General features: G+C 39.3%; 1 protein-coding gene across 1 annotated transcript; it reads left to right on the top strand.

Annotated features, from left to right (window-relative positions):
• The first annotated feature begins 789 nt into the window (after positions 1-789).
• Positions 790-27,152, top strand: LOC110961903 (peptidase inhibitor 16-like). Its single transcript, XM_022209697.2, has 6 exons — positions 790-1,292; positions 20,166-20,316; positions 21,042-21,109; positions 22,135-22,244; positions 22,439-22,530; positions 24,069-27,152. Exons 1-6 carry the CDS (start codon positions 1,005-1,007, stop codon positions 24,518-24,520), a joined length of 1,161 nt encoding a protein of 386 aa, XP_022065389.1. The 5' UTR covers positions 790-1,004; the 3' UTR covers positions 24,521-27,152.
• Positions 27,153-27,620: the final 468 nt, after the last annotated feature.

Raw genomic sequence — 27,620 nt, forward strand, 5'->3', positions numbered from 1 at the left:
GTAACACCTGTGGGCACTCCGAGAAATGCTGTACATGTTGATTTTTTTTTTTTCCAAGTTTGTAAAGTAATTATTAAATTAAATTCTACTTTTTCCTTTTTTTTTTAATGATATCTGGTATTGGTGCCATGCTGCATAGAAGACATTTTTAAGTTCTCTCTACCACTATTCATGACTGTGCGTTTTCTGTTGGGGTGCGAGACTTTGTACTGCAGTGAAAAATGAGGCCCAGTGTAGAAAAATATCACTCAAAGTGTTTGGGGTTCACAGAATAAATGTTCATATGAGGTTGTTTTCTTGTTTGTTTTCGGATAGACTTGCCATTATAAAGCTGATGAGAGCTAGAAAAAAGAAAGGAGGAAAGAGATCAACATTGAGAATATGGTGAGTAAGAGGATTGGGGTGGGGGGTGTTTGTTGTGCGTACCAGTCGGTGCACTGTGCGAACTGTGGTGTGTGTGTGTGTGTGTGTGTGTGTGTGTGTGTGTGTGTGTGTGTGTGTGTGTGTGTGTGTGTGTGTGTGTGTGTGTGTGTGTGTGTGTGTGTGTTTATCTTTGTGTGGATCCTTAGGAGTGAGGATGTTATGGTCGGGCCTCACTATAGGACAGACTTTCAAATGGCTGTCTCAAAGTTAAATCATTGTTTATGTAGGCTTAGGTTAAAGCTACATGAAGGGGCTCAGGAATATATTATATCAATGAGAGTCCTCACAAAGATAGAGGCCCATGTGTGAGTGTGTTTCAGCGTGAGTGTGTAGGGGAGGATCCTCTCCCTCTTAAAGCCGGGTCAGAAACGCAGAGATCGGCAGAGCTGAGAGGCACTGAGGAGGGAACACACATTGACTCTTCAACACACACTCACACACAAAGACAACAGGCCTATTGTTGACACACACTCAAATACTTGTTGATCAGTCTAACGCACACACTCGTTATCACGCACAGTCTTGGCTGGACCCTGGATTGACCACTTGAGGATACATCCCACAGGACTCCTTTTCCCATCATGCACCAGCGGAGCTTCTCGGAGCTCCAGGGGGTCACCACCCAGCGAGGGGCCTCAACCCCACGGACTAGCCAGAATGGAGCCTCGTGGAGCTCCAGGTTGAGGGAATCGGGTCGTTGCCGCTGCCCTCCGAGGGGAGCTACTCTGTGGACATGGCTGCTCCTGGGGGCCCTGGTGCTTCCTGGGGCCTGGAGCTTTCTGAGTGAAGAGCAAGAGGAGCTGGTGGTGGAGCTTCATAACTACTACAGAGGGCAGGTTCAACCCAGTGCCTCAGCCATGCTGCCTCTGGTAAGCCACCTGCGGGGTATTTAGATCCTCCCAAACTGACAGTAACCAACAGTAAAGGAGAGGCATATTGATTTCATGAGCTATATGCCTGATGTCATATAGTATCATGCTCTGACATGTAAGATGTGTCTTTGACTGCAGCTGCAGAAATATAGGGAGGAGACTCTATAAGCACCAGATTTTCTTTGTAGTTTCAGTGTATGCCATCATTTTGCATAATAATTCATTGTAAACTGACACTGATCAATCGATTCCCTTCGATTGACTGGTCCCTCATTCCTTATTTCCATTTACTCTTTTTAAAATATGATTGAATTTACCTGCATGTTAACACAAAATTTTGATAGTGTTATGTTTTGTGGTTTAAATGGTGTTGAAGATTCTTCTACCCACTGAGAAGAAAATTTAGTAAAACTTGACTTGAGAGTCTAACAATAAAAATGTATAATAAATGCATGAAAACAAAGATTCCTCATGTTTGCATTTGCATTAGATGGCAAAAGGCTTTACTCGTCATTGTAAATGAATGCTAACACAAGTTATCCAAATCTTTTTGTGGTTCGAATAGTATTTAGGAGGATTCTAGCCCCTGACAATAGGAAAACTTTAGGACTTTGTGAGAGTAAAATCTCATCTATAAAAAGCCCTTAACCTCATATAAATACATATACACGAGAATACAAAACGTGTATCGTGTTTGTAGTCCTAAAATAGTAAAAGGTTTTAATTTCCATTGTACAATGACAACAATGCTAGCATATATATATATATATATATATATATATATATATATATATATATATTTGTAGTTCAAATAGTGTACAAGTTTTCAAGTTGTCCCTGAAAAGAACATTTTCGGACCTCGTGCCAATTTTGAAAGTGTTAATTTTAACTCGAGAGTAAAGTCATAACCTCCCAAAACCATCAAATAAATGAATGTACATTAGGATATAATCAAATATTGTCAAGTTTTGCAGACATAAAATCTTAAATGCCTTACTGCGACTGAGCAGTAGGATGCCAACGAAAGGTTAATATAATTTCCAGTTAAAATTGTATTTTACAGACTTTTAATCCTTGAAAAGAAAAATATTTAAGAACGTCTTGTCTATATGTACATTGAGAATTACAAACTCTAAAAAAATAAATATACATTTTTGGCAGGCATAGACTGATAAAAGGCTTTGATTGACTTTGTAGAATAACGTAAAAAGTTATCCTCAGTTTGGCTTAAAGTCTTTGCCATAAAACACTTAATAAATATATGTACAGCAAATATATGTCATGGCTTGCTGGCATCAAATGGTAGAAAACTTCAGCTGCCATTGTGGAATTGTGCATTTGAATTTAAAACAGAGTTCATTCTGAACTGACTTTGAACTGTATGACAACTAAATATAAAATCTACAACATGTAACACACAAACTCACCCACTGGCAGTCCTTCTGTGTTTTTGGCGGGGGAACTTGTGGTTTTGAGCAGTAAATGTGTCACCACTCCTGTGTAGTAAGTAGTAAAGATGACTGTAAAATCTCCAATCTGATATCTCATGTGTATCTGCATCTACATGCAACGCCAGAGCAAAGAATAACCCAACTGTGATGAGGGTAAGGGCTGACTTAAAGTTGAAAAATATTAGTTTGCACAATGCACTGTTGAAATAGTTGTTCTGGCTGTGGAGTGAAAAGGGGAATCATTACAGAAAGGGAGGAGATGCTGTTTATTAAGACGTATTTCAGACAGTCTGTCTGGATGACATTCGTGGCGTTACACAATCCTCTGTATGAGAAATCATGGTCCTATAGAACAATATTATTTTCCCGATTATATTTAGCTGAGGTGCAATCTTTTGTTAAATTGATGCTGCATCAGCAGGAGGTGGTTGGGGTGGATGGCGGGCGTTCAAAGCGCTCGACAGGAGTTCACATCAAAAGTTGGGTCTTTGGTTTAGGCAAGAGAACTAGTTTGATTAAAGACCTTTTCTGATGAAAATCTAATTTTATAGCTTGTTAAAATGCCCATATGATGCTTCTTTATTAACTAGAAGACAAATCATGACCAAAAGTAGCAGTCGGTGCCATCGTTGATCATTTCCACCTTGAAACTGCAGCGTACGTCTAAAAATGCAGATCCAGACTTCTACGGTTTCATACATAACAAACTTAGGGAATAAATGCTGTCAGCTTGCAGGGTGGGGCTGTCTGTATCATTCCTCTTAAGAATTGCTTTCTGGTTCCAACATGTACTGCTGGATTTCTCAATTGTTAGATCATGCCATTGCATAGTTTCTGTTTCAGCAGAGTCGTAGATGAGTTGGTGTGCTTGAGCTGCAGTGAGCAATGGAGAAGTGAGTGAAGAAAGAAGCAGGAACTTCTCTGATCTGCATGAAATGATTATTGTCATAAGAAAAAAACTTCCAAGTTTGCAACTCTGATAAATAGATATGAGTTCTTAGGAGGTTAATCAATTAAAAGATAAAGTTTAGAATAAGAGACAGATGGTTTAGTGTCATCCAAGTTGATGGTTTAAACCAGAGGCTTTCCCCCTCTCTTACTGACAACAAATGCTGTAGAACGCTGTGAGACTACTACAGGTTATTTAGATATTTGGTCAAAAAAATGCGTTGATAGTGAACATCTTTCTTTCGGTATCTGGTTTATTTCAAAATGTATCTGCTGCTACAGTTTAGTTGCGTGTAAAGTTCATTTCTATAGCGCAGGGTTGGTTGTTCACATGTGAGGTTTGCTCAGCTTTTTCTTCAGCAGATAGGGTAAAGTGAAAACCCCAGATTCTTTTCACCTCCACATGAAAAGTCAAGTCAGTTTTATGGAGCTTTATATCATAAATCCAAATTTGCCTCAAGAGGCTTCATAGTCTCTACAGAATGAAACACCCTCTGTCCTTAGAATGTTCCAAAAAACATGATGGATCAAGACTTTAGATACCTCTTCCCAGACGGGAATTAAATGCAAGATCGCAGATTAACAATAGGCGGCATTCCACTGCGTGAACTCGTGGCAGGCAAGACATGGCATGACCGTTCACAGAAACGGGCCCGTAATCGAGTCTTGAGACTTCTGTTTCCATTTTGATGCAAGATCTGATTGTTCTGTCTGTGAGATTAACTGAGGGTGCAACAAAACAATGACAAATAGCAGTTACTGGATGTAACTTCTGTTCTATAAGCACACATACGAAATTGAATAATGGAGGTTGTTGTTGCTTTAATGGTGCTGGAGGAGAGAAGATCGCTTCTGGACAAAGACAGAGAGAGGACAGAAAATATGGCGTTTGTTGGTCTCTTTAAGTTTGACCAATAGGTGTTTAGGGCTGTTCAGAAATATTTACCCTCACGCATGTATTTTATTCTCCTTTTTGTTCCCTAAAAGAAGGCCTACAGGTGGGTGCCTTACATTCTGAACTCAGGGTTGGACCGCCCTAAAATGGCCTGCAATTCCTAGCAGTGGAAACAACCTGATAGGAAACACTGGCCATGAAAAAAAATCTAAAATGGAACATAAAATACATAAGATGAGGAAGACATTAAGTAACCAGGCGTTGCCAAATAATGAAGAGATGTAAATATCTGTTTCTGAAATATTGTCCCTCCCTCCCTCCAACTCAAACGTCGTAAAGCTTTGGGTGGAGGTGGTTTTAGGTGTTTGACCCGACAAGCATCTCTCATGATGTATAGTTTTTCCACGTAAAGGGAACAGCAGACGTTTTCAGACAATGATGTTCATGCTGAGTAATCCACAAACGTCAAGACGACACAGACTCATCATTGTGCTCTGAAAAAAATGCTGCTGTTGAGTGTTACTAATCTGATTGTGTTGCATTTGCAGCAACAACAGCCGCTCAGTTTCATTGTATCAGGGGTGAACTGACATCTCCAAATTTCAGCACTGAAGCTACGTTTTAGGTTCTGAAATATTAATCCAGTGCAGAAAACAGTCCCCCAACAAATATATCTTTTTTCCTCCTGTATGTTTGATAACAACTATAGTGGCTAATTGTGTGTTGTTTTTTTTTTTAATGGACTATGTATTAGATCTTCAATGTGTTTGGAGATCAGAGCCACAGGGAGGTAAGAAAGAAAGTAGAAATACAAGAAGAAGACTAAGCAGGAGACAGCAGAGAGACGTGCTTAATATAGATGTACCCACAAACAGAATAACCTTGCGCTGAATACAGGCATTTGTTATGCATGTGTACATTATGTATCGATACCGAATCGCGTGACCGAAATATGTAGCGGGCGGCGGAAATTGATGGGACATGGAAGCGCCCTCACAATTTAATCAGTTGTTCCTTGTATCACTTAACCGACAGATCAGTCCTGATAAGTCCGCAATGGTCGATTTATAATTGGATAGCAATCATGTGATCATCAGCAGACAGCTGATGTAGTGTTCATTTATTGTCATTGTTACAGTGACACCATGCCGCTACCTCACAATGATATAGAAATCTTTAACAAATCCATGGATCCAGACCTTAAAGGCAATAGAGGAGATTTAATTTCCTACGACTTTGAACGTAGCATGCGCACATACAACCTCTCCCTCACCCCCCTCTAACCTCCCCCCTCTTTACATTTACGAAGAAACGCCCCCTCCAGAAACTTGCGTAGGACTCGTGAAGTTGCCTACAGCCGCAGTATAATACAGTAATACATTTTACCTGTCCAGAAGGAATTCAGAAACCAAGGCATCTGTCTTTAGGTCTATTTGTTGCTTGAGCTGATGCCATCGCCCAAATGACTCACCAATAATCACTTTTGTTTTTGTATTCTCACGATCCAGTTGTGTTTTATTTTCTCTGACCTCAAAAAATAACTTTCTTTTACGGCTGGGTCCCCCTGGATCTTCATCTGCCATTATGTAAAAAAAGATGAGCAAAAAAAGTCTCCAGCTAACTACGAAGCTATACCAAAGCAACACATACACAAAACACGCACGTCCAAGGCGTACGTAATCTACGTAATTAGGCCTGAGCCGGAAGTTTTTTGATTGACAGGAAAGGGAGCAAAGCAAACGCCTCGGTCCGAGCGCATTGATTGGCTGATGTTTTTCAGGTCCTGCCATGTCCACAGTTTTTTTTTTTTTTTAATTCTTTTGGAAACCATACATACAAGTCCACTAAAGGTCAGTATATTCATTTTATGTGAATCAGACAAATTAAACAACAAAAACATCCTCCATAATGCCTTTAAGCTGCATCACAGCCAGAATCTGATGAGGTGGTTCTTGTGTCATTTCCTGGAAAATTTCATCCAGATCTGTTTGTCTGTTTTTTGAGTAATGTTGTGAACAAACAGACAGACAAACCAATTGCGATCGTCACATCACTCCCTTCCGTTCCTCAGTGGAGTAATAACTCAAGTTATCTGCTTTGGCCCGAAGAAAATGAGACATGACCTCTTTTAAGATTTTTTTACTCCAACAGTTACACCACCTGTGACCAGAAATATCACGCATGCATTACTTAGTAACAAACATATGCACAGAAAGAAAATTTGACATATATGAGATGGTCAGGCGTGATCTTATTTTAAAAAAATGGTGAATTAAGGTGGAACTACCCACTTCTTTTTTCTTTTTTGTTCCATTTTTCCAGTCACATTTCTACTCAGTGGGTTAATTTTTCACTGCAATAGAAGACGAAATGAAGAGAACTTAAAAATGTCTTCTATGCAGTAAGGCACAAGTTTTTTGTTTTTTTTTACTAAAACTGACAAAACTTGGAAACAGCATGTACAACATTTTGTGTCCACAGGTGTCAAATATACTGGAAAAAATGTGACTGTATATGCTATAGATGTAATTATCTGAAATCCAACAATTCTTTCAGTTTCACAGTTATTGGCTCTGACAAATGGTGTAATTTTGATGCTTTTTAAAAAAAATTTTTTTTAAAAAAGGTAAGCAATCCTCTGATGGGTTTTGGTGTTCAATAAGCAGGGGCAACTTCTGTCTCTTGGGATCGTATATTGACGTGGGTGGCACCAACACCACCTTGTGCTCATATCTGAGATGCCAGCAGCAGTATGTGGCGCCTTGAAAATGAGAACAGGCTGACTGGTGTCTGACTATCTGGACAACTCCTGTCTGTAGATATGGAGCTTCCCAGAACAGTGCTGCTGCCTGTTCATAATTCATGGTTCTCAAACCCTCCAACCGCTCCTCTGGTGCCAAAGTCTAATTAGATCGTGCCACTATCCAGTCTGCAGTTTACTAATCTTTATAGTTTTTAGTGCTAATATACAGGAAAGTAATTTTAACTTTTATTAGTGCAAGCTGAAGTTCTTCATGCACACTGTGACCGACTACAGTAAAGACTGACTGTTGTAGTTGATGCAATAAGTGAGAGCCTACAGGCTAGCACAAACAAGTCATTTAAAGGCATTTTTTGCATACTCTGACTTTCATTTCACATATATCTGCTTTTTAAAGTCATACCAACATGTGTCGGAACTTTGAAACATTCATCTCACGAGAGAAACTCGGCAAAGGAAGCACAAGAAGCTTCTATTCAAATGCATTTTTGTTTTTTATTAAGATGTTCTTGGAGATGTCTCGTTGCTGTCCGCAATTTATGTTAATGGTTTCCAGCCTGGAGTGGCGCCTCCAGTTCTTGTATTGTGGGAGAACTCGATCATCTACAGCACGCCCAGAAGACGAGCGTTGGAGTTTCCTTAACCCTGTTGAAAAGGTGCTGAGTGTATATTAGTGCAGAGTCAGCGGGATGGAGTCCAGATCAGAGGCTGCAGTAAAAACAAAAAAACAAAAAAAGAGGAAGGAGGAGACGAGGGATAAAGAAACCTAAATTAAACTGTCTGGTCTGATGTGTCTGTTTAGATCTCTTATATCTCCAGTTAGTCACTAGTTTCCTAATATTCTCAGTTCTTGTCTTGTTATCTTCCTCTATTTCCTGTTTCTGTTTCTTTTTCTCAAATGCTGCCAGAACACAAACACACATGGGATCTTTGGCTCCGTTTGGTGGCGTTCGTCTTGTTCGTGCTTTGTCTTGTTCTAATTATCCTTGTTTGTATCTGAGGTTTGCGGCCCATGTTTTTGTGATGAAACCGCTTCAGCAATGTCCTGATGTTACATTTTTTGACAATTTTTTTTTGGTCTTTTCTGGCTCTTTGTGGCCCTGCACGTAAATGTAGTAAGTCTTTGAGAGCCTTTAATTAGAGCTTGGCAGGAGATCTTGTCCTCTTAGTGGGAATTAAATAGCAGTTGGCTGGCAGCCATGTACAGATAGCACTGATATTGATTATTACACAAACTGTGATCCAAAAGAATGTTAACAGTAGAGTGGAACTGATATTTCTCTACTTTGAAATTGCTGTCAAAATGCTGCAAGAAGAAAAAGCAAATCTTGTCCTTTGATTTTATTTCGAACTTAATATCACTCTATGTGCAAAAGGCACATGATTATCTTAAAAAAAAAAAAGATGTCTAAAACTATACTAACAATACAGTGAATTTTTGAGCCTATACACTACCATTCAAAAGTTTGGGGTCACCCAGACAATTTCATGTTTTCCAGGAAAATTCACACTTTTATTCATGTGCTAACATAATTGCATAAGGGTTTTCTAATCATCAATTAGCCTTTCAACACCATTAGCTAACACAATGTAGCATTAGAACACAGGAGTGATGGTTGCTGGAAATGTTCCTCTGCACCCCTATGGAGATATTCCATTAAAAATCAGCCGTTTCCGACTAGAATAGTCATTTAGCACATAAACAATGTCTAGACTGTAGTTAATTTAATGTTATTTTCTTTATGTGTAAATACATGCCATGTGCACATAAATACAGTGAATTTAAAAACTGTTTTATATGTGAGAAACTGAGATAAGATGACCTTAAGCTATCACATTTAGACAAATAATATAAAATAATATGACAATAGATGTTCGAAATCAAAACGTAAATTCAGTAAAATATCATCTTAACTCTTAACCTGGGCAAGAATCTCATGTCCAGTTTGTTACTTTTGCCACAAAAATGTTACATATCACATACAGAAATCATTTTTGATTTGATTTTTGATTTTTAAAGTGATTTGATAGTGAATTCTGAATTGACAGGTTGAAGATATAGATCAGTTTGAGCTTACTTTCTATACATAGTGTGAGCCTACACTATCCATATACTATGAAATAATTAATATTTTAAAATATGCTACAAAATAAGTCAAAAAATTACATGTTGTGTGTTATGTAAGAGAAAGCTAGTTGTGACATTAAAGCTGCTGTCCGGAGTTTGAATTGCAGCGTCTCCCAAAACACTGGTGGTCCCTCCCTCCCTCTGATTTCGCCCCTTTATTTGTGCACGCACACAGTACATGAGAGGAGTGCCTGGAGTGCTGCAGCATCTTGCCTGTTTTGCTGTTTTCCACTCTTCTACATTTAGTAAATAATAAAGGAATTACGTTAGAATGCTGTATTGAGTCTAACTTGTCCTAATACCAAAATAACATGAATCTGCTAGGACGAACTAGTAAAGTTTCAATATGTGATTACACTCGTGTATCCCTGTCGATGACGTTGTTTATCAAACTTAGTGCATTTACGCGTGTATATGTGTTACATTGTTTATTTATTTCTATCTAGAGTTCAGAATTGCATGACTCCTCTGACGGAGAGTATGTCCCAGACGCCCCAACATCTTCCTCCAGAGGTCGGGCATCTAAACGAAGCCGTCAGCCGGGCTATGGAGGCCGTGGTCGGGGAGCGACGCGAGCACCCCGAGCCAAAAAACGTCCTGCAGTCTCTTGGCCTGACAAGCCGTGGGATTGGTAACTTTTCTGGAAGTTGCTGATCCCTGATGCTCTCTCCTCCACAAGCAAAACAAATGTGCGCGCGGTTGCGTAGTGCGTAGCTCGCCCACCTCTGCATGGGCTTGCTTGCTGTGCGCGTAACCGTTGATTGACAGCATGACAAAGCTGAAGCTCGAACTTGATTGGTCGGCAGCAACCGGCGCTTTTTGGAATAACATGGGGGTCTATGAGAGGAAGGCAGAGCTCAGGAATAAATTTTCATATCGCGTTATACTAACTTTATATTATAGTATCGAACTAGACTAACACATTTAAGCTTTGTTAAAAAATGATACATAAATTGAAAACAAACGGAAACTCCGGACAGCAGCTTTAAGTTGTGTACGGGTTGTACAGTCTGTAGTGGACATGTTGACTTGATTACCAGAGGAAATGACAAGGGATCAAACTGCTGCAATTCATTATGTGAGGAAAGCAGTGTGTCCAAATGTACCAAAATGGACATCAGTAGATGCATTTAAGATATTTCACTGTTAACCTGCTGATCAGGGTTCACCAAAGCTTCTGGAAGATGACTCAGTGACATAAAGTTGTGTCTTCACCCGACAGAGAAGTTACGTTGCAGCTGTTATGTCACTTCTTTTACAGCTTTGTAAAGGGGCTGCGTCTGAACTGAGAACAGTGTGAGTGTCAGCAGAACATCCAGGTAAAGTGAAAGTCAGATAAAATTGTTTTGTTCGTTTGGGACTGTTGGGGCCGGCTGGATGTTTTAGTTTTATCGTTAGACCAAAACTGTAGTATCTACTGTCACCATTGTTCTCTAGTAATGATATGATTTGTGGGCACTTAGAACATGTTGTACATGTTGATTCCAGTTCTGGGCATCTGGGTCATATTGCACAGAAGACATGCCTGAGATATCTCTGCCTTTAGTCATGGTTTTATTGTTTCCATAGAGATACAGGACTTTATTTTGCAGTGAAAAATGAGAGCACAGTGAGTAGCAAAGTGTCAGGAGTGAAAAAATCCCCAGAAACTGCTTGGGATACAAAGAAACCCTGCATTTTATCATATCAGGACAGATTAGCCATGGACCAAATGAAACATCCTCAGTAGGCTGCTTTTGAAACTGTTGAGATGAAGAGAAGCCAACAGAAGACCTGGCATCCTGCTCCTAATCTGAACTACCAGTTTGTCTTTCATCATGAAGAGACAAAATACCATCCCTCTTATTTTTCCTGTGACATCTCAATTGCTTTTCATCCAACTTTAACTAAATGCAAAAGACAGATCACTGTCTCCATCATTTTTGCAGTAATTTGCACCAGAGTGTGTAGTATATCTTTTTTTCATGACGCGTTCCTGTGAGCCAGATGACTTCTCTAAATAACCTGCAAGTCTGTGCACAGCTGAACAAATGAAGTATCTGCAAGATTTAAAAAAAAAAAAAAGCACAATTCAGGGAAGATTTCTACCATTACCAATACAGTAACTGCAGTTCCTGCAAAGGTAGAAGACATTCTGTTAATGAATATGTTTATGTCAGTGGGGGAAGATGAAAAATATCGATATAGTTTTTAAGCATGTGAACAACGCTGCTCGTGTTTTAGCTGTGTATTGAAAGGTGTTGGTGCTCTAAGGAGGCCAGTGCAATGTGTTTGATGTACCTGACTGAACTCAAGATTTTGTGAAAGTATGGAAAGAATGTGCAGACTCTGAGCCAACTCACAATGAGCAGATTATTGAACCCGTTCTCATTCCCAGGGCATCAAATAGTGCAATTTTGTCAAAGCCGCTGGCATCTCAGCAGGTTTTTTCCTGGATCAGAACAGCAAGCACGAAAGTAAGCATGATTGGCCTGCATACAGTGGAGGGAAACAAGTCTGTGTTACCTTATCAGACAGAAATATCAGTACTTTCCTGTTATTTCTGACCATTTGATTTAAAAAAAAGAGTATTATGCTTGGGTTAATAAATCCCAATTTAAAAAACTAATTAATGATGTATTTCACCAATTTAAATAAAAACTGTTTAAAAAAAAAATAATTCTTATCATTTGCTGCTACCTAAAACGTCTGTGTGAGACAATAACCCTGAATGTTTAACTCAAAGTACTGCTGTGAGCTTACATTAAGCTTCAGATAGCTGCTAGCACGCAGACTCTTATTTTTCTGAAACTTTATTCACTCCTCATTCTTCTTCTTGTTCTCCAGCAGCTGCAGCTGTCTCAGAATTTCTCTGATTCACTGCATCAATGAAAAACGCTTGTTCACGCAGGTTGACAGATCAGGTCCGTCACTTTTCACGAGGTAACCGCTTTAAAAAAGTTCCAGAGTAAATGGAGGTCTGGGTTCCAGGAACAGACGGGTGTTTCCCTCCAGTTAATAACAAGAGCAGGAACACAGCAGGGAAATCACCCTGGAAGACAAACAGCGAGGGAGGCAACCATCAGGGTTGAGCAACATAGGAGGACGAGTGTTGGGAAAGAGCTGATAGACGAAGAATGTTTACACAGAGAGAAATGAAAATTAGGTAGTGAATGAATGAATGCCCAGAGGATGGAGGAGGGAGAGAAAGAAAGTAAGGAGACAAGGAAAGTGAGAGAAATAGGGAGGTAGCTTGCAAAATCTGCAGAAAGTGAGGAGTAAGATGAGATGAACATAAGAGGGAGGTCAGTGTGCTAAACTGGGAGGAAATTGCAGGGGACGGATTTCATTTTTTTGGCAAGAAAAGGCATCTGCAAAATGTTAGGACCATTCCAGTCACATAAGGTGTCCAGAAACCTGGACAGAGACAAACTAGTTCAGATAAAAAATAAAAAATAAAAATCAGTAGCACAACACAGAGTGACCAGTTCAAGAAACCAGAAACAGACCAGTTCTGATATAAGTGTTATGTGCTGCACAGTCTAAAGAAACCAGTGTGAGAGAGAGTTTGATGAAAACAGTTTGAGCAGTTACCATTAAACTGAATAATAGACAAACCACACTATCCAGTTTATGTGAAGCATCTAAAACCAATCTGCCCAGTTAAGACAGACTATTAAAACTGAGACTCCAGTCAGACCAGTTTGGACAAAACTATTAAAAATGTGAAAGTATTCTGGCCTATTCAGAGAATATTTAAATAAGAACCAGTGTAAACGGTTCAGACAAAACTGGTATAACTCTAAAAGCAGACCAGCTGATAGAAAGGTTTTAAAACGCATACAACCAGGTCACACATCAGGTAGTTTTAATGCTCTCACTAAACAAATTCATGGCACATAATTCACTTTGTTGTGTCCTTGGGGTCAGTTGATTGATTGTACCTTTTCGCTGACATGCACACAGACAGGATTGACATGTGGTTGCTATTGTGGAAACACAAATTTGAGCTTCATTTGACCGGATGTCTATGGAGTGCTCTACACAAACTCCTGCAGACTTGGGGAGATAACAAAATTTATGTGACCTGGACCATAGCGTGCTCACATATGTAGGAAAATCACACTGGTTTAATTACAGCAACTCTTGGTTTCAAGTCAATTACATTATATTTATATCGCGCTAAGGTACTACATATATCATCTCATAGCATTTGACTTTGCAAAGTGAGGACATTCCATATTTTAAACAAAGAACCCAGCAAATCCAAAGCTCCCTTTAGATTCCTTTTGAGCAAGCACCTGGTGACAGTGGGAAAGAATAAAAATTCTCCCTTTACTGGGAAGGAAAAAGCCTCAGACAGAACCAGATGTAGGGAAGCCCAGAGGAAAAGAAAATTCAAAAAGAGATCTCAAAAATGTTTCATTTACTTCTCCTAGACAACTTTGAGATCTGTGTGACACCAAACTGAGACTAAGGCTTATTTCTCCTGTGTCTCATTTTTTTCTCCTGAGCAATAAGATGCACTAAATCTCAGTTTAGTCTCCTTTAAAGTTTCAGAAGAGATCTCAACAAGCTCCCATATAATTCTCAGAGTTTCTCAACTTTTGTGTCTCTTTGTGATCTCAGGCAGAGAAATCAGAGAGCTCTCTCTAAGAACTCAATCTATTCTCATCCCAGCTTCAGTTCATGCATCTCATACTAAGCTCAGAGAGAACAAATGAAGAGATCTCCACAAGCGCTCACTGAATTCTCAGACTCAGGTCAACGTTTTGGTTGTTTTTAATCATCTAGCATGTTGACTTTATTGTAATCCACATGATATTTTTTTTAATTAATTAATAAAGATTCAGATTACTTTATTCATCCCAAAAGGGAAATTCATTTGTCTGTCAGCTCATCTACTATTTGCTATAGAATTATAAAGCCTGATCGCTGTGGGTACAAAGATCTTCTATATCTTTCCGTCCTGCAGTCCAGAGAGAGGCCCATCACGATATTATGAGTGGATGATCCGTGGTGTTTAGAATGATAAATCCAGTCAAGTGGGAGGAGAGGGTGACATGATTGAAGTCACCATATATTATTATAAGTGCCTCAAGATGTTTAGGCTGTATCCTGGCAACTTCTTATTTGTTGCAGCATTTATAAGGTGTGTGTGTGCAGATTAATGTATGCATAGGGTGGCATAGCTCAGTGGGTAGAGTGGCTGTCTCACACCCAGAAGGCTGGGGTTTGATTCCAAGTCTGTTGTGGAGGTGTGAGTGAGTCTCACATATTGCTCCACTATTGTTCATTTTCTATTCCAGAGGAGAAATAAAGGAGCCATTAAACACACTGTATTGAGATTAGCAAGGTATCTCCCACAAGTCTCAAGTATGACTCCCTCTAATTATCCTGTCTCACCTATTTCTCCTAGTGAATTTTAGGAGAAACATATGAGAAACCTTTAGACAAAATAGAAACTAAAATGAGGCTGACATGAGAATCTCAAATTTGTCTCCTGAGCTGTAGAAGAGCAAGCTTTGAGCAGTAAAATTTTCCTCTGGGAGGCAGCCATCTACCCTGACTGGTTAGGGTGAGACTGAGGATTACGGCATATGTCCACATGTGCATCTGCAAAGGAGTATAATTAAGGTTTAACACAGGTGCCGATATTGATAGCACGATGATACACTGAATGCTGTCACATGACTGGTTGTTACTGGATGTAAGTGGCAGTCCATGCTTCTGATACCCATCACAGGAAGTGACTCAAGCAAATCAGTAAGTCCATCGGTGTAAAAAATTATTTAAGGCCACCAGGAAAATGACATACAGGGATGTCCCAATTCAGTTTTTATTGTAGCTGATCTAATCAGAGTCATTAATAATTTATTATCTGTCTATACTGTAACCCAATCCAATACTATTTCTATTATCCTTGACAATACACACTGCAAGTACATTAAGGCTATTGAAATCAAACTGGTGCATGTTCTTAAAGGCATTAGAGGAGATTTAATTTCCTACGACTTTGAACGTAGCATGCGCATGCGCACATACAACCTCTCCCTCACCCCCCTCTAACCTCCCCCCTCTTTACATTTACGAAGAAACGCCCCCCTCCAGAAACTTGCGTAGGACTTGTGAAGTTGCCTACAGCCGCAGTATAATACAATAATACATTCTACCTGTCCAGAAGGAATTTAGCAACCAAGGCATCTGTCTTTAGGTCTATTTGTTGCTTGAGCTGACGCCATCGCCCAAATGACTCGCCAATAATCACTTTTGTTTTTGTATTCTCGCGATCCAGTTGTCTTTTATTTTCTCTGACCTCAAAAAATGCCTTTCTTTTACGTCTGGGTCCCCCTGGATCTTTATTTGCCATTATGTCAAAAAAGATGAGCAAATCAAGTCTCCAGCTAACTAAGAAGCTATACCAAAGCAACACATACACAAAACATGTAAGTCCAAGGCGTACGTAATCTACGTAACTAGGCCTGAGCCGGAAGATTTTTGATTGACAGGAAAGGGAGCAAAGCAAACGCCTCGGTCCGAGTGCGTTGATTGGCTGATGTTTTTCAGCTCCTGCCATGTCCACAGTTGGATTTTTTTTCGTTTTTTTTTTATTCTTTTGGAAACCATACATACAAGTCCACTAAAGGTCAGTATATTCATTTTATGTGAATCAGACAAATTAAACAACAAAAACATCCTCCATAATGCCTTTAACAAATGAATGGCTCCACAAGAAAAAAATAATTCTTGCATCTGCATTATTCCATAATGTGATGTAGGTGGCCCTGAACCTTGCTGTAAAGCTCTGGTTGAACACTGTCTGATAGTAGTGTCAGAAGGGGGAGTGAACTGTGGCTCCACAATATCCTAAAGGTGGGGAAAATCAATTCTCTTTATGCATGTCAGAAAATGTGTTGTTATCTCCACCATTGACTGCAGACAGCGGTTGACCAGAATTGTTGAATTCAGCTGAGACAGAAAAACAATCAGATGTTCACACACCGGATGACCTCCAGTACAGTCAACGGACATGACAGAGAGTGTGTGTGTGTGTGTTACTTCATGACCTGCAAGTCATAACACAAACCAGATGTTGAGACGGCATGGAGAGAGAGGAATGTGAAGGAGACCCCTGACTATTGTTTGTGTTGTGTGTCACCGCCGGACAAACACACACACAGGCACACGGCGATATTAAACTCCCAGTCATGGTCCTGTTGTTCATTCTTTAGGTTTCTTAGCAACAGTGACTCAAACCACGAGACAGGCTGAGCTAAAAATGTGTCATCATGTGGAGCTTTTCAGCAGATATTGAATATAAGTGGGATGCTAACAGATACCCGTGGGCCAAATCTGGCATCCTGACAAAACGGTTATAGATCCATAGTTTCTATGAAAACAGGGCTGTGCACATCTCAGCCTGGAAGAACATATAACAGATGACTGCAGCTCAAATAGACAGCAATCTAATAGTATAATATTTTACCCAGCACAGCAATACCAACATTTTCATTCTACCATAAATACAGCAGTTCACAGTTTTAGAAAAAGTTCAGATAAGCAATGACATTAACTGCAAATTAATCTCACGCACAACACAACAGGTTTCCAAATATGTTTTATCTTATCATCTGAACCCCAACCCTTGCTGGCATGTCTGAAAAGCATGTTATATTGAAAAAGAATCAGTAAAAGGACAGTATTTATATGCCAGGGACTGTAAAAACATAAAGAATCTTTGGATTTTCAATTTTCTGATGGTTCCTGAACACGTCATCTGTCACCTCTCAGCTGTGCCACCATTGGAGTGTGAGTGTGTGTGTGTAAATGAGTGGATTAGAAACACATTGTAAGCCATTTTGGGATCTCAGCACCATGTAATTTTGGACTGTTTACCATCTACCTGCAGCTCTATCAGTAAATTAAACAAATCTAAGCTTAAAAGTGTAATAATCTATCAAAATCATCACTTTATTCTACATGCCTCATTTAAAATCTACCAACAAATAACAGTTTGCACCAGATTTAGTAAAACAACTACAAATTCTGCACTCTTCAATGCAACTGGGAGGCTATGACTGACTGACCCAACAGTCATGTGACAAAAATTCTAAGAGAACTGGGCAGAAACTGCTCATTTTAAGCTCCAGCTGTCGCCATCTTGGAGCACCTGGCTCCTCCTCCTAACACCATGCTAATCCACAAATGAGGAAAGATGTAGAGCATGAGTGAAGAGAGGGCAGGCCATACTGTCCTACAACTGGACCCGTCTGTCACTCAGAGCAGCCATTCCTTAATTATGCACAACTTAAAGACTCATTACTAAACAAATGGGTGTGCTAAAGTCAAAGAATAGATCTGGTGACACAATGACTGTTGCAGGATTGGCTCTCCTCTGCTGTCTTCTTGTCCCACTTGCAGAGGAGGACCACGTCTGAGCATTTAGACTTCTGTTTAGTTAAATACAGAGTTTTTAACTGAGACAAGAAAGGCTGTTATGTGCGATTTGATTATTTGGGGAGGAGTCTGATTCCGTGCAACTGCCTCTTTGTCTACCCTTTCACAAGGGGGAAATAGATGTGCTGGTAAATCTATGGGTATGATGGGAAGGAAATACTGCACGTACCTCTGACAGGCCGATTGGAGAGTTCAGTGTCAGAGATCAGGTCAGGTTTGTGACCTAACAGTCCCTGGTTAATCTACGTTTAAAGGAAACAGGACAGAGAGAATAAAATGCTTCATATGAAGCAGTTTTGGTTTCCTGACTAAGCTGCTGAGTGTCAGGGTCAAACGCAATGTGTTGTTTATAAATCAAATCTGTCGTTCACACATTTCCTTGATATGATATTAAATGTCATATCACTGCCAGTAGACTTTTTACAAGGACCCATCTTAACGCTACAGAAAATGACTGCGCTGCATCAAAGAGCTGGGGATGAAAATATCAAGATGTAAAAGATGTTACATAATCAGGATTAAACAGCTCTAAAACCCGTCCAGGGACAGCAGAGGACAATTAGCCTATAGGCCTAACTCTGGCAAATTTACATGAATATATATCTTGATCAATGAGCCCTGTCACATAAATGAATAAAAGAAATACATTGTTTGAGGAACACTTTCCCCCCGAGGGTTTTACAGGCCGTACAACGACAAATCTAAAACAGCCGCGCAGTGAAATGATCATGCTAATTAAAAGCAGGTTTAGGGAGGGAAAAGAGAGTGCAGCACGCTTATAAAACAGTCAATTTAGTCTCAATAAAATTTACACTGACAAATGTATACATGGAGTTCTTTGCATTTACGAGAAGAATGAAAGTGTTTCTGCAGCAGATGTTAGATTTGTTCAGTATGTAAAGATGAATTATTAAAGTTTAAAGCTTGTTTTCATGACAGGAGTTGAACGGACCAATCAGCTTTTAGTGGCAGAGGCAGATACTTTTTATAGGCCGACACCACCACTCTCACTGAGGTGGTACAATACCTTGTTAATTTCCTTTCTCGGCAACCTTCAGTTCATTAAAAACATGGATTGGATGTGCTTTATTGGTCAGCAGTTCATACCTTGTGTTCCAGAGTTCTTCATGGTAAACCTAAATCATAAACAGTTGGTTGAATGGAGTTGTAGAGAAATTTTCCAAAGCAAATTTATATAGCTACCCAGCATACACAAAGTTTATTCAAAATGATTTATAGGCAAATATAAAACCAAATAAATGAAGATAAAATACATAATATTGCAGAAAAAAAACGAATTAGATAAATCAAACAAAGGGAAAAATACAGACAAGTTATATAAAGTGCAAAATCTTATAGAATAATTTAAAATGGTCAAAACAGTGGATAGAAGATAATAAAATTTAAAGCACATAAGAAAAAGTTTACAATAAAATGAAAAGTCTGAACTCTGGGCACCACTAAAAGGCTAGTCCCAGCAAATCTGAGAGACCAGGCTTCAGCTAACATCTCCAAAGATTTCTAAAGATTTATAGATCATACATAAGTTCTTCAATTCAATTGTGTTTAATTGGGAAACTAGTGTAGGGATCTAAGAATCTGAAAAATGTGTCAGTATATTTATGGAAGCATTTGAATTCATGGCAAAGCTTTTAGTAGTGCCTTCTTGTCTATGTTTTGGATGTTATAAGAACTGATAATGGCCATTTGATAAGCGTAGCTCTTTCAAAAGAAGTACAAGCTTCTAGGGTGGTATTGTGTTTTTTTCCCTTCATGCAACTGCCATTTTTTAAAACTTGCAACTGCAAACAAGTTCATTTTGTGATTGTTCATTGTACTTTGACAAAACAACATGACTTGCATTTCCATCAAAACATCAACGGGTTTTCAAAGGACCAAAAACTTCCCTCATCCCTTTGTTATTACTGGTTTCTACTGCGGCCTGCAAAGGTTTGGCTGTCAGTTGACATGTTAAAGAGGGATGAAATTCGACGGTTCTTCTTGTGGTTCATCTTCTAAATTTCCAGAGGGTGTTTTCATTGTCAGTCACCAGTCAGTGGATTTCTTCTGTCGCTCCATAAGCTCTTGTGTTGAAGCACTATGAAAGCATGAAACCCTGAAACCTGAAACGTCCTGAACCTACAAAAACATCTCCTTCTGATCTCATGAAACGTAAGGGATTTTCTTGTGGAAAAAAATGAAAATTTTGTAGCAAGCTTTGTTCTTAATTAGTTCTTTTGGTTTTCTGCAGAAGTGGGACTCTAACCTGAAGCTGCTTGCAGAGGGCTACGCCGCAAAATGTGTCTGGAACCACAATCCAGAACTGGAGGACACCGGAGAAAACCTGTTTGCCGGAACTGGGCCTCTGGATCTCCGAGTGGCTCTGGAGAAATGGTTCCTGGGTGAGTCAATGTAGAAGTCTTTATTTCATTTAACCAAACGGCAGACTACTGTTTTAGTGGAAATTTTCCTTGTAAATACTGTGTAGATTTTCAGTTATCCAGGTTTTGGTAGTGTGGCAGTAGAAGACAATTGGACTTTTTTTTGGTTCTTAACTACATTTAATCTCTCATCCATGAGGCTTCTTCAGTTCTAGCAGAGGGGTTGGGAGTCCCTGGTATTTATTTTCATGAAAAAACCACATAACTATTCAAGACTCAGATTAATCAAGGTGTTAAATGGGGTAAAACTGCCTGAGGAGGGATCTCAGCACTGCACTATAAGTACCTGGTAAGTGGTGTCGTAGATCCCTTCTTCTGTTTCGACATGGCTGTACTAGTTTAGCACAGATGACCTTCTTGAGGACTTACAGTTTCCCCAAAATTAACACTGTGTGTCATGTGAGTCTTCCAGTTAGAAGTCATGAAGCCTCATACATGAGAGGTGAAATGTCTTCAAGAACAAAAAAAGGAACCCAGTCTCCTTTCATTGTCACACTTTTGAAAACTACTACTACCACTGAGCTTTGTCTATTAACTGTGTATTCTTACTAGTGTGTATGCTGTTACTTGCTTTTACTTTTGATATTTAGTACCTTACAGCCTTAGAACCTTTACCTGCATAGGAGTACTTCTATAGTGTGGTATTGATAATTGCATTCTTCCACTATCTATCCTGTTGTGTGCAGAACGCCTGGATTACGACTTTCACAACAACAGCTGTGATGAAGATAAGATGTGTGGACACTACACACAGGTCGGACACTAAGCAATGTGACCACCGTGATCTGAAAACTAACATTACAGATACCTTTCATGCCATTCTGAGCAGTAAGAATGACACTTAGAGGTGCCTGAACTCAGTTTGGACCTGTTCACCATAATAGTGACAGACCTGAAGCCTCCTTATGCCCAGTCTGAATTGTGGTGCAAGCAAGGCTTCCGATTGGATACTGATCGAGCAAAGCATTTGAACAGTGTTAGCAAAAAGTAATGGAAGCTGTTTTTAGAAAATGCTGTGAAATAGAAAGAGCTCAACAGCGGGGAGATTGTAAAGAACAAGAGCTTTATTCGTCAGGGACTTGTGGTTAAAGTTTTGGCCTACAATTACATTCTGATGAGACAGAATTCCAGTTTGAGATTCTGACTGGTTGAAATGTTATCTAAAATTGTGTTCAGTCGAGCGGAGTTAAGGCTATCTTGAATTAGGATTGTGACTAGTTACAATTAAACTATGGAGAGTTGTTTCAAGATTTCAGAGCTAGATATTGCAGATATTTGTTATTAAATTCTTTCCAGTCAACAGAACAGTTGACATATTCACGCTGTCATTCGTCCAAGGACAAATTACATCACATTTACGCTTCATGTGTTTTCCATTAAAGAAATCTACAAACCAGCTGCAGATATCCACAATACGAACTGCAGATACTGTATCTGCACTTGTGACTAGTAGTAGTTTCACTTTGCAATCTTTACAGATTAATTCTGGCTAGTCAAAATTCTACATGTTTAATACTTCTGGATTCATGATATCTGCATTGTCCTTATAGCTGTGCTGAATTAGGTTCGAACTGATCAGAATGACACTGTCGATATCTCAAGCTGGAATTCTAAAATGTAATTACAGGTGTAGAAAGAAATAGTCAAAATGATGTTGCTGATGTCTGTAATTTTAATGCCGGGGAACCAAACTCAGTTGTCAGTTGTTGAAATTTCCATAGTCACCGGTGTGTGTGTGTGTGTGTGGATGCCTTAGTTTGAAGTGTGTGTGTGTTTCAGATGGTGTGGGCGGACACGCACAGAGTCGGCTGTGCCTTCCATATCTGTAACAGTATGGAGGAACTGGACTGGGAGAGAGTATCCTTCCTCGTCTGCAACTACTACCCAGCGTTAGTACTATTCCTACTGCTGCTGCTGCAATAGTACAACAAGCACTCCCCCTTGTGGACAGTAATAATATTCTATGAACAGTGTTTATTGTATATACCTTTGACTTAAGGAGAAGTTCACATTAAAGTGCATCATATTAATAATAGCTGCAGCTGTTGTCTCATTGTGATGTTGTGCATATATGTGTGCTCAGGGGAAACTATGAAAACGAGCGGCCGTATGTTGAAGGTGACTGGTGCTCCAGATGTCCAGAAAACCTCCAGAAGTGTGAAAACAACCTCTGTGGTAGGACATGCTCTGTTTACTCCTCTGTCCCTGCTGATCTGTATTTACCCGCATCTTTACCACCCATAATGCACTTTTGTGACAATACAGAATTAACAATGTGAGTCGATGCTGCACAAGGCTTTTCTTGTCTGTCAGCCTTGTCACTGGACCTGTTCACAATAAATGCTGCAGTTTGCATGCTCTTACATTTTAAGACAGGAAATTACAGGCACCTCTGACATTCAAACCTCAGCATCAGGCTCTGTGTTTAACACTAACACTCTTCCAAGGTTGGTCAGTCTCAAAATTTGTTCAGCATTTAGTTAATTGTTATTTGGGACCGAAACGAAGTTGTGGAAATGTTTTGGCCTAATCTAGAAAATTTAATGTTTTCAGACCTGGGAATTTGAGTTTTTATTCTGAAAAAACCATCTCACCTGGAATGTCTGTCTAATTTTTATTCGTGGGCTCTTGAAAATGGAAAATAGTACAACATTTTCAAATGAGTGTGATACAGGGACACCGGAAAGTTCCTGTAAGTGTCCAAAAAGCAATCCATATGTCCTATTGAAAATACAATCTTGGGTCAACTTTTCATCAACGTTTGAGGCCACCACATCAGTAGATGTGTGGCAAATATGACCCACCAGGGTTAGATTTTTTTTTAAAATTATTTTAAAATACCAAAATGTCCAGCCCAATCCGGGTTGAAATGTCTCATTTGTACAACCACATAATTGTCATGGCACTGGGAGTTGCTTCATGTTAATAATTGTGAAAAAAAAAATCACAATTCTTAACATTCAGCTAAAATATTATACAGAACTCACTTTTTAGCTACAGTGAACACATTTCTAAAGATCTGACAAGATCTGAGATGGTACAGCAACATATTTCCTGACTAACCCAGGTGCAAAAGTAGCCGACATGACGACAGAGTAATATCACTAAGTCAGTTGAAACTATCATTTCATTATATTGATTATCTGTTAACAAAATAATTCCTGCAAGCAGAAATTTCACGTCTTCTTTAATGTTTCCTTTACAAGACTACATAAGTTTCCACCATAAACGGATGCAGAAAATATACAAATTGTTACACAGAAATGATGAAAACTAAGTTTCAGAAATTTCTGGGGGGAGCATCTGCAGACCTCCCAATTAATGTTGCTGTATGCTGTTATTTCCTCACTGGAGATGCTTCTGATGGAGCTACATCTCTCTGCTTTCACTCATAGATCTGACTTAACCAATGGTACATGGCTTTTGTTGGGTCAGCTGACCAGTCAGAGCAGAACGGGATTGTCAGGAGGGGCCTTAAGGAGACAGGAACTAAAACATAGAATAGAGAATAGGTGCTGTAGAATGACCCACCTGCATATCATTGCAAACTGATCCGAGTTCTGAATTGCGATTCGGAATGATGAAGACATTTGAAGACATCAAGAGAAGTTGTAACAGGAAATTTTTAGAAAAACAAAAACATTAAATAACTTGAAAACAACCCTTAAGTGCAGCTTTAAAGTCTTGATGTGCTTTTCTTTTGTGTTTTCAAGCTCCTGAGAGGGTGGAGGAAGACGCTGAAGACGAAGGAGTAGAAGAGAGTGAACACGAGGCGACACCTGATCCCTCCCTCCAGCCTCCAGAAACTAACCCTCCTGGAACATTCGACCTCCCTGACACCACCGACAGTGATACCAGTATCATGCCCACCCTCTTCAGCTGGTTCTCTACAGACATCCCAGTAACAGCCACCACTGCCAAAGTCCCTGAAACTCAATCAGCAACAGTGGGAAAAGACGAAGAGGTCGAAGAAAGGGTGGAGGAGGATGAGAAGGTGGAGCCAGAGAAGAGAAAGGAAACTACAGCTAGGAAGGCGGCAGAAAGGGAGGTAGGCGTGACACGAATAATACACCAGAACACCGGAGCATCAATGAATGCTGCTTCAGTGTCCTTACCTCCGGTCCTGTTAGCCTGTCTGACTGCGATGCTCACTCTCAGGCTGTGAGGAGGAAGAGGACGACCTCACCACTCTTGCATCGACTGCACATTACCTTGTTAATCCGCCCTGCGGTAACAAACTGTTTCCCCTGTAGAGCAAAATAGGTCAGTTAATAATTCACACTCACCAGAAAACAGCTGCTGCAACATCTGCATGAAGTCTGGGCTGCGATCTGGGTCGAATAATGTGAGCACAACCTGCTTCAACCTGATGGGAAAACCTAAATATTACTGCCAGGAAATTACACAACTAAATTTGCAGTTTTGATAGAGAGGAAACTAATTCAGCTCGTGAGCTTTAAGGGCTTTTCAACTGCTAAAAGACAAAAAAAGAGACTTATCACTGCATTTGCAAAGCTTTTCCATCAGAACTGTTGTCAGACAGCAGCCTTCAAATTAGCATCATTATTTCCCTACATATAAACCTGTGTCAGAACATGGTTAGCCGAGCTTACTGTGAAGATGAGCAGAAGTTCTGTCCAAAGAACAACAGAATACACCCACCCACATCTGCAAAGCTCACTAATTAAAAGATAAATCATCAAACTTTGCACTCTCAACCTCCACGGCAGACTGTGGGAATGAGATGTCACACTAAACTTACTGTGGAGGCAGAACAACAATGAATAAAAACCATCTGGTAAAACTTCCAAAGTCCAAGAAAAGCAACAATCCAAATAAGAACGCCAAAATAAATCAAAAAGGAAAGCAAAGACGCAACGTGGAGGGAAGCGGCGAGGGACATGCCATTAACGGGCTGGAAAACAGAAGAACTGAAAAGGACAAAGGGAGAAACACAAGGCACAATAACGATGAAGACAAAGACATAAGACTGATCAGGACACATCCAGAAAAACTGTTTCAACAAACACAAAAGAAAACAGCAACTGCATATAAATTGCTCAAACTCCCTGCAGGTTTACCAATAAATCAGATTTTTACATCAGCATTTTTTGGGGGGTTTTCAGTCTGACTAAACGAAAGAGATATTAGCCAGCTGGAACAAACATTTAACGACCTGCATTAGCCATACAGAATACGACATAACAACATATTCATTTGCTGGTTCATTTTTTTGTGTGAGTCTAACTTTCTGAAGCTTAGCTAAATCCCTCGGTGACCATTATGAGGACGAGTGCAAGGTATTTTATTTGGATGGTGGGTTGCACAAAATGAGTCGAATTTATTCAGAGGACTTGAGACAAATTGACAAAAATTTGTCCTAAAAGACTTGCAGTTAGCTTAAAATTAGTTTAAATGGCTCAGAATGACTCAAAGCTTGTTTAAAATTGCAAAAAATATGTTGAAAACTTTTCAACAACGGCCCAAAAAGGTTTCGATCGGCTAATGTTTTGGCCTCATCCACAAAGTGTATAATCAGTTCAAATAGTGGCAGAATCTGACTGGTTGACATTTGTTTTTCTGTTTAAAATCACATTAAATGATCAAAGTGTCAGATAGAAGAACATTTTGAGTTTACAAAACTTAGCTACGGCAAGTCTTTGCTAGCACTAATTATTTTGCACTTCTGTTTTTCTGTTACTGAGAAATCAGTGATGATGTTCCAACATATTTGTAATTTGTATTTCAATGCGGCATCATGTGAGGCAATATTTGTTGACCAAAGAAAGAGATTAAAATGACCTGCAATAAATGTAATTAAATCACCTTTATTACTTGCTGTGAATAGAAACAGACATAAATTCACATTTTTGTTTGCCAGTTGTTTAAACTTTGCTCTACATTTGGATGAAAACCCAGCTAATGAACAATGCCAGACCTGATTCAGAGATCTGAAACTAGGCTAGCTGTTTCTCTTGACCTTTAATCTTTGTGCTAAGCTAGGCTAATCATGTCCCACATCTTCATCTAGACTGTAAGCAGACATAAATACTCTAATGCTGCTTTTTCTCAGAGAAGAATGAGGTTAAATGAGTTTACCCTTTACTGGAAAGTGCCCCTGTTTGTTGCACATTTTCCCAAAGTGGATTTGAAAGTTTATCATTTAGCAGTGCGGATTCACTGTGCTAATAATGCCATCAAAGAATAATAATTTAGTGCTGATGTGGTCTCTTAAGAATAAATCCCAAAAAGTATTGTTATATCATAATTTGTCATTTGGTGTTTGAGCTCCAGATACACGGAGCTGTGCTTCCTCCGTACTGAAAACCAAAAAAGAATCAAGTGGTGTGGAGAGAAGCTGCTCACCAAACTGTGCCCCCTCAGATCGCCTCTTCATGCTGGGCCGTGCATCATTTGTATCTGCAGGGCGAAGGTGGTATCAGTGCATTTCTGTCTCATAGAAAATGATTTGAATACACAGCATCATCTCATGTGGAATAAAACACTATTATGATCAAGCGGAGGCAAAGGGATTTGGGGACATTTTTATTGTGATTTGATTACAGTTGAATTGCAGGAGAAATGATTGCTGAACTGTGTTTCCGACTGACGACCCTGCTTCTTCTTCTTCTCTTTCACAAATACATATCTACTGTACACTTTATATTCTCTCAGACTGGAACTACAACCGGACAGCGTCGAATTATTTACCAATGTTACCATAATTATATGTAATAATTCTAGCAGAGATTGCTGTAAATGTCTGTATATAAGATTAATAAAAAAAATAAACCTTATGTCCTCTTTTTGACAACACATACCTGGCTTCTCCTAAACACAAATTTGTGAACATATGATGCAATTAAATCTTTATTCAAATTTAGATTCTTGATTTAAATGGTGGATGTAAATAAGGCTACAATACAGTTGTCTTTTATTAAGAGTTACTTATCTCAAACAAACCTGGTATTTTCCTTTAACTGTCAAGATAAATATGTTTTCCTTTTGTAGATAGATCAAAGATGAGAATACTGAATTTGTGTTGTTTTCCACTGCAGGAACTTGCGGGCCATTTTAGATCAAACTGTAGTTTTCTTCACATAATTAACCTGTAAAACATGAAAACTGCACTGAAGGTAATCAGAATCATAGCAACTACATTTTTTTCATTCATTATCTCAAAATCATGAGGAAATTATTTTGTAGTAATAGTTGTTCACAATAAAGGGTAAATTATTTCATTTTTATTCCCCTGGGATCAGACA

Source organism: Acanthochromis polyacanthus, chromosome 6 (assembly GCF_021347895.1).
Source record: "Acanthochromis polyacanthus isolate Apoly-LR-REF ecotype Palm Island chromosome 6, KAUST_Apoly_ChrSc, whole genome shotgun sequence".
Lineage (NCBI taxonomy): Eukaryota > Metazoa > Chordata > Actinopteri > Pomacentridae > Acanthochromis > Acanthochromis polyacanthus.

Coding starts and splice junctions, on each gene's coding strand:
- LOC110961903 (XM_022209697.2), top strand. CDS start 1,005: ATGCACCAGCGGAGCTTCTCGGAGCTCCAGGGGGTCACCACCCAGCGA. Junction 20,317..21,041: donor TCTGGAGAAATGGTTCCTGG/GTGAGTCAATGT, acceptor TGTTGTGTGCAG/AACGCCTGGATTACGACTTT. Junction 21,110..22,134: donor TGTGTGGACACTACACACAG/GTCGGACACTAA, acceptor TGTGTGTTTCAG/ATGGTGTGGGCGGACACGCA.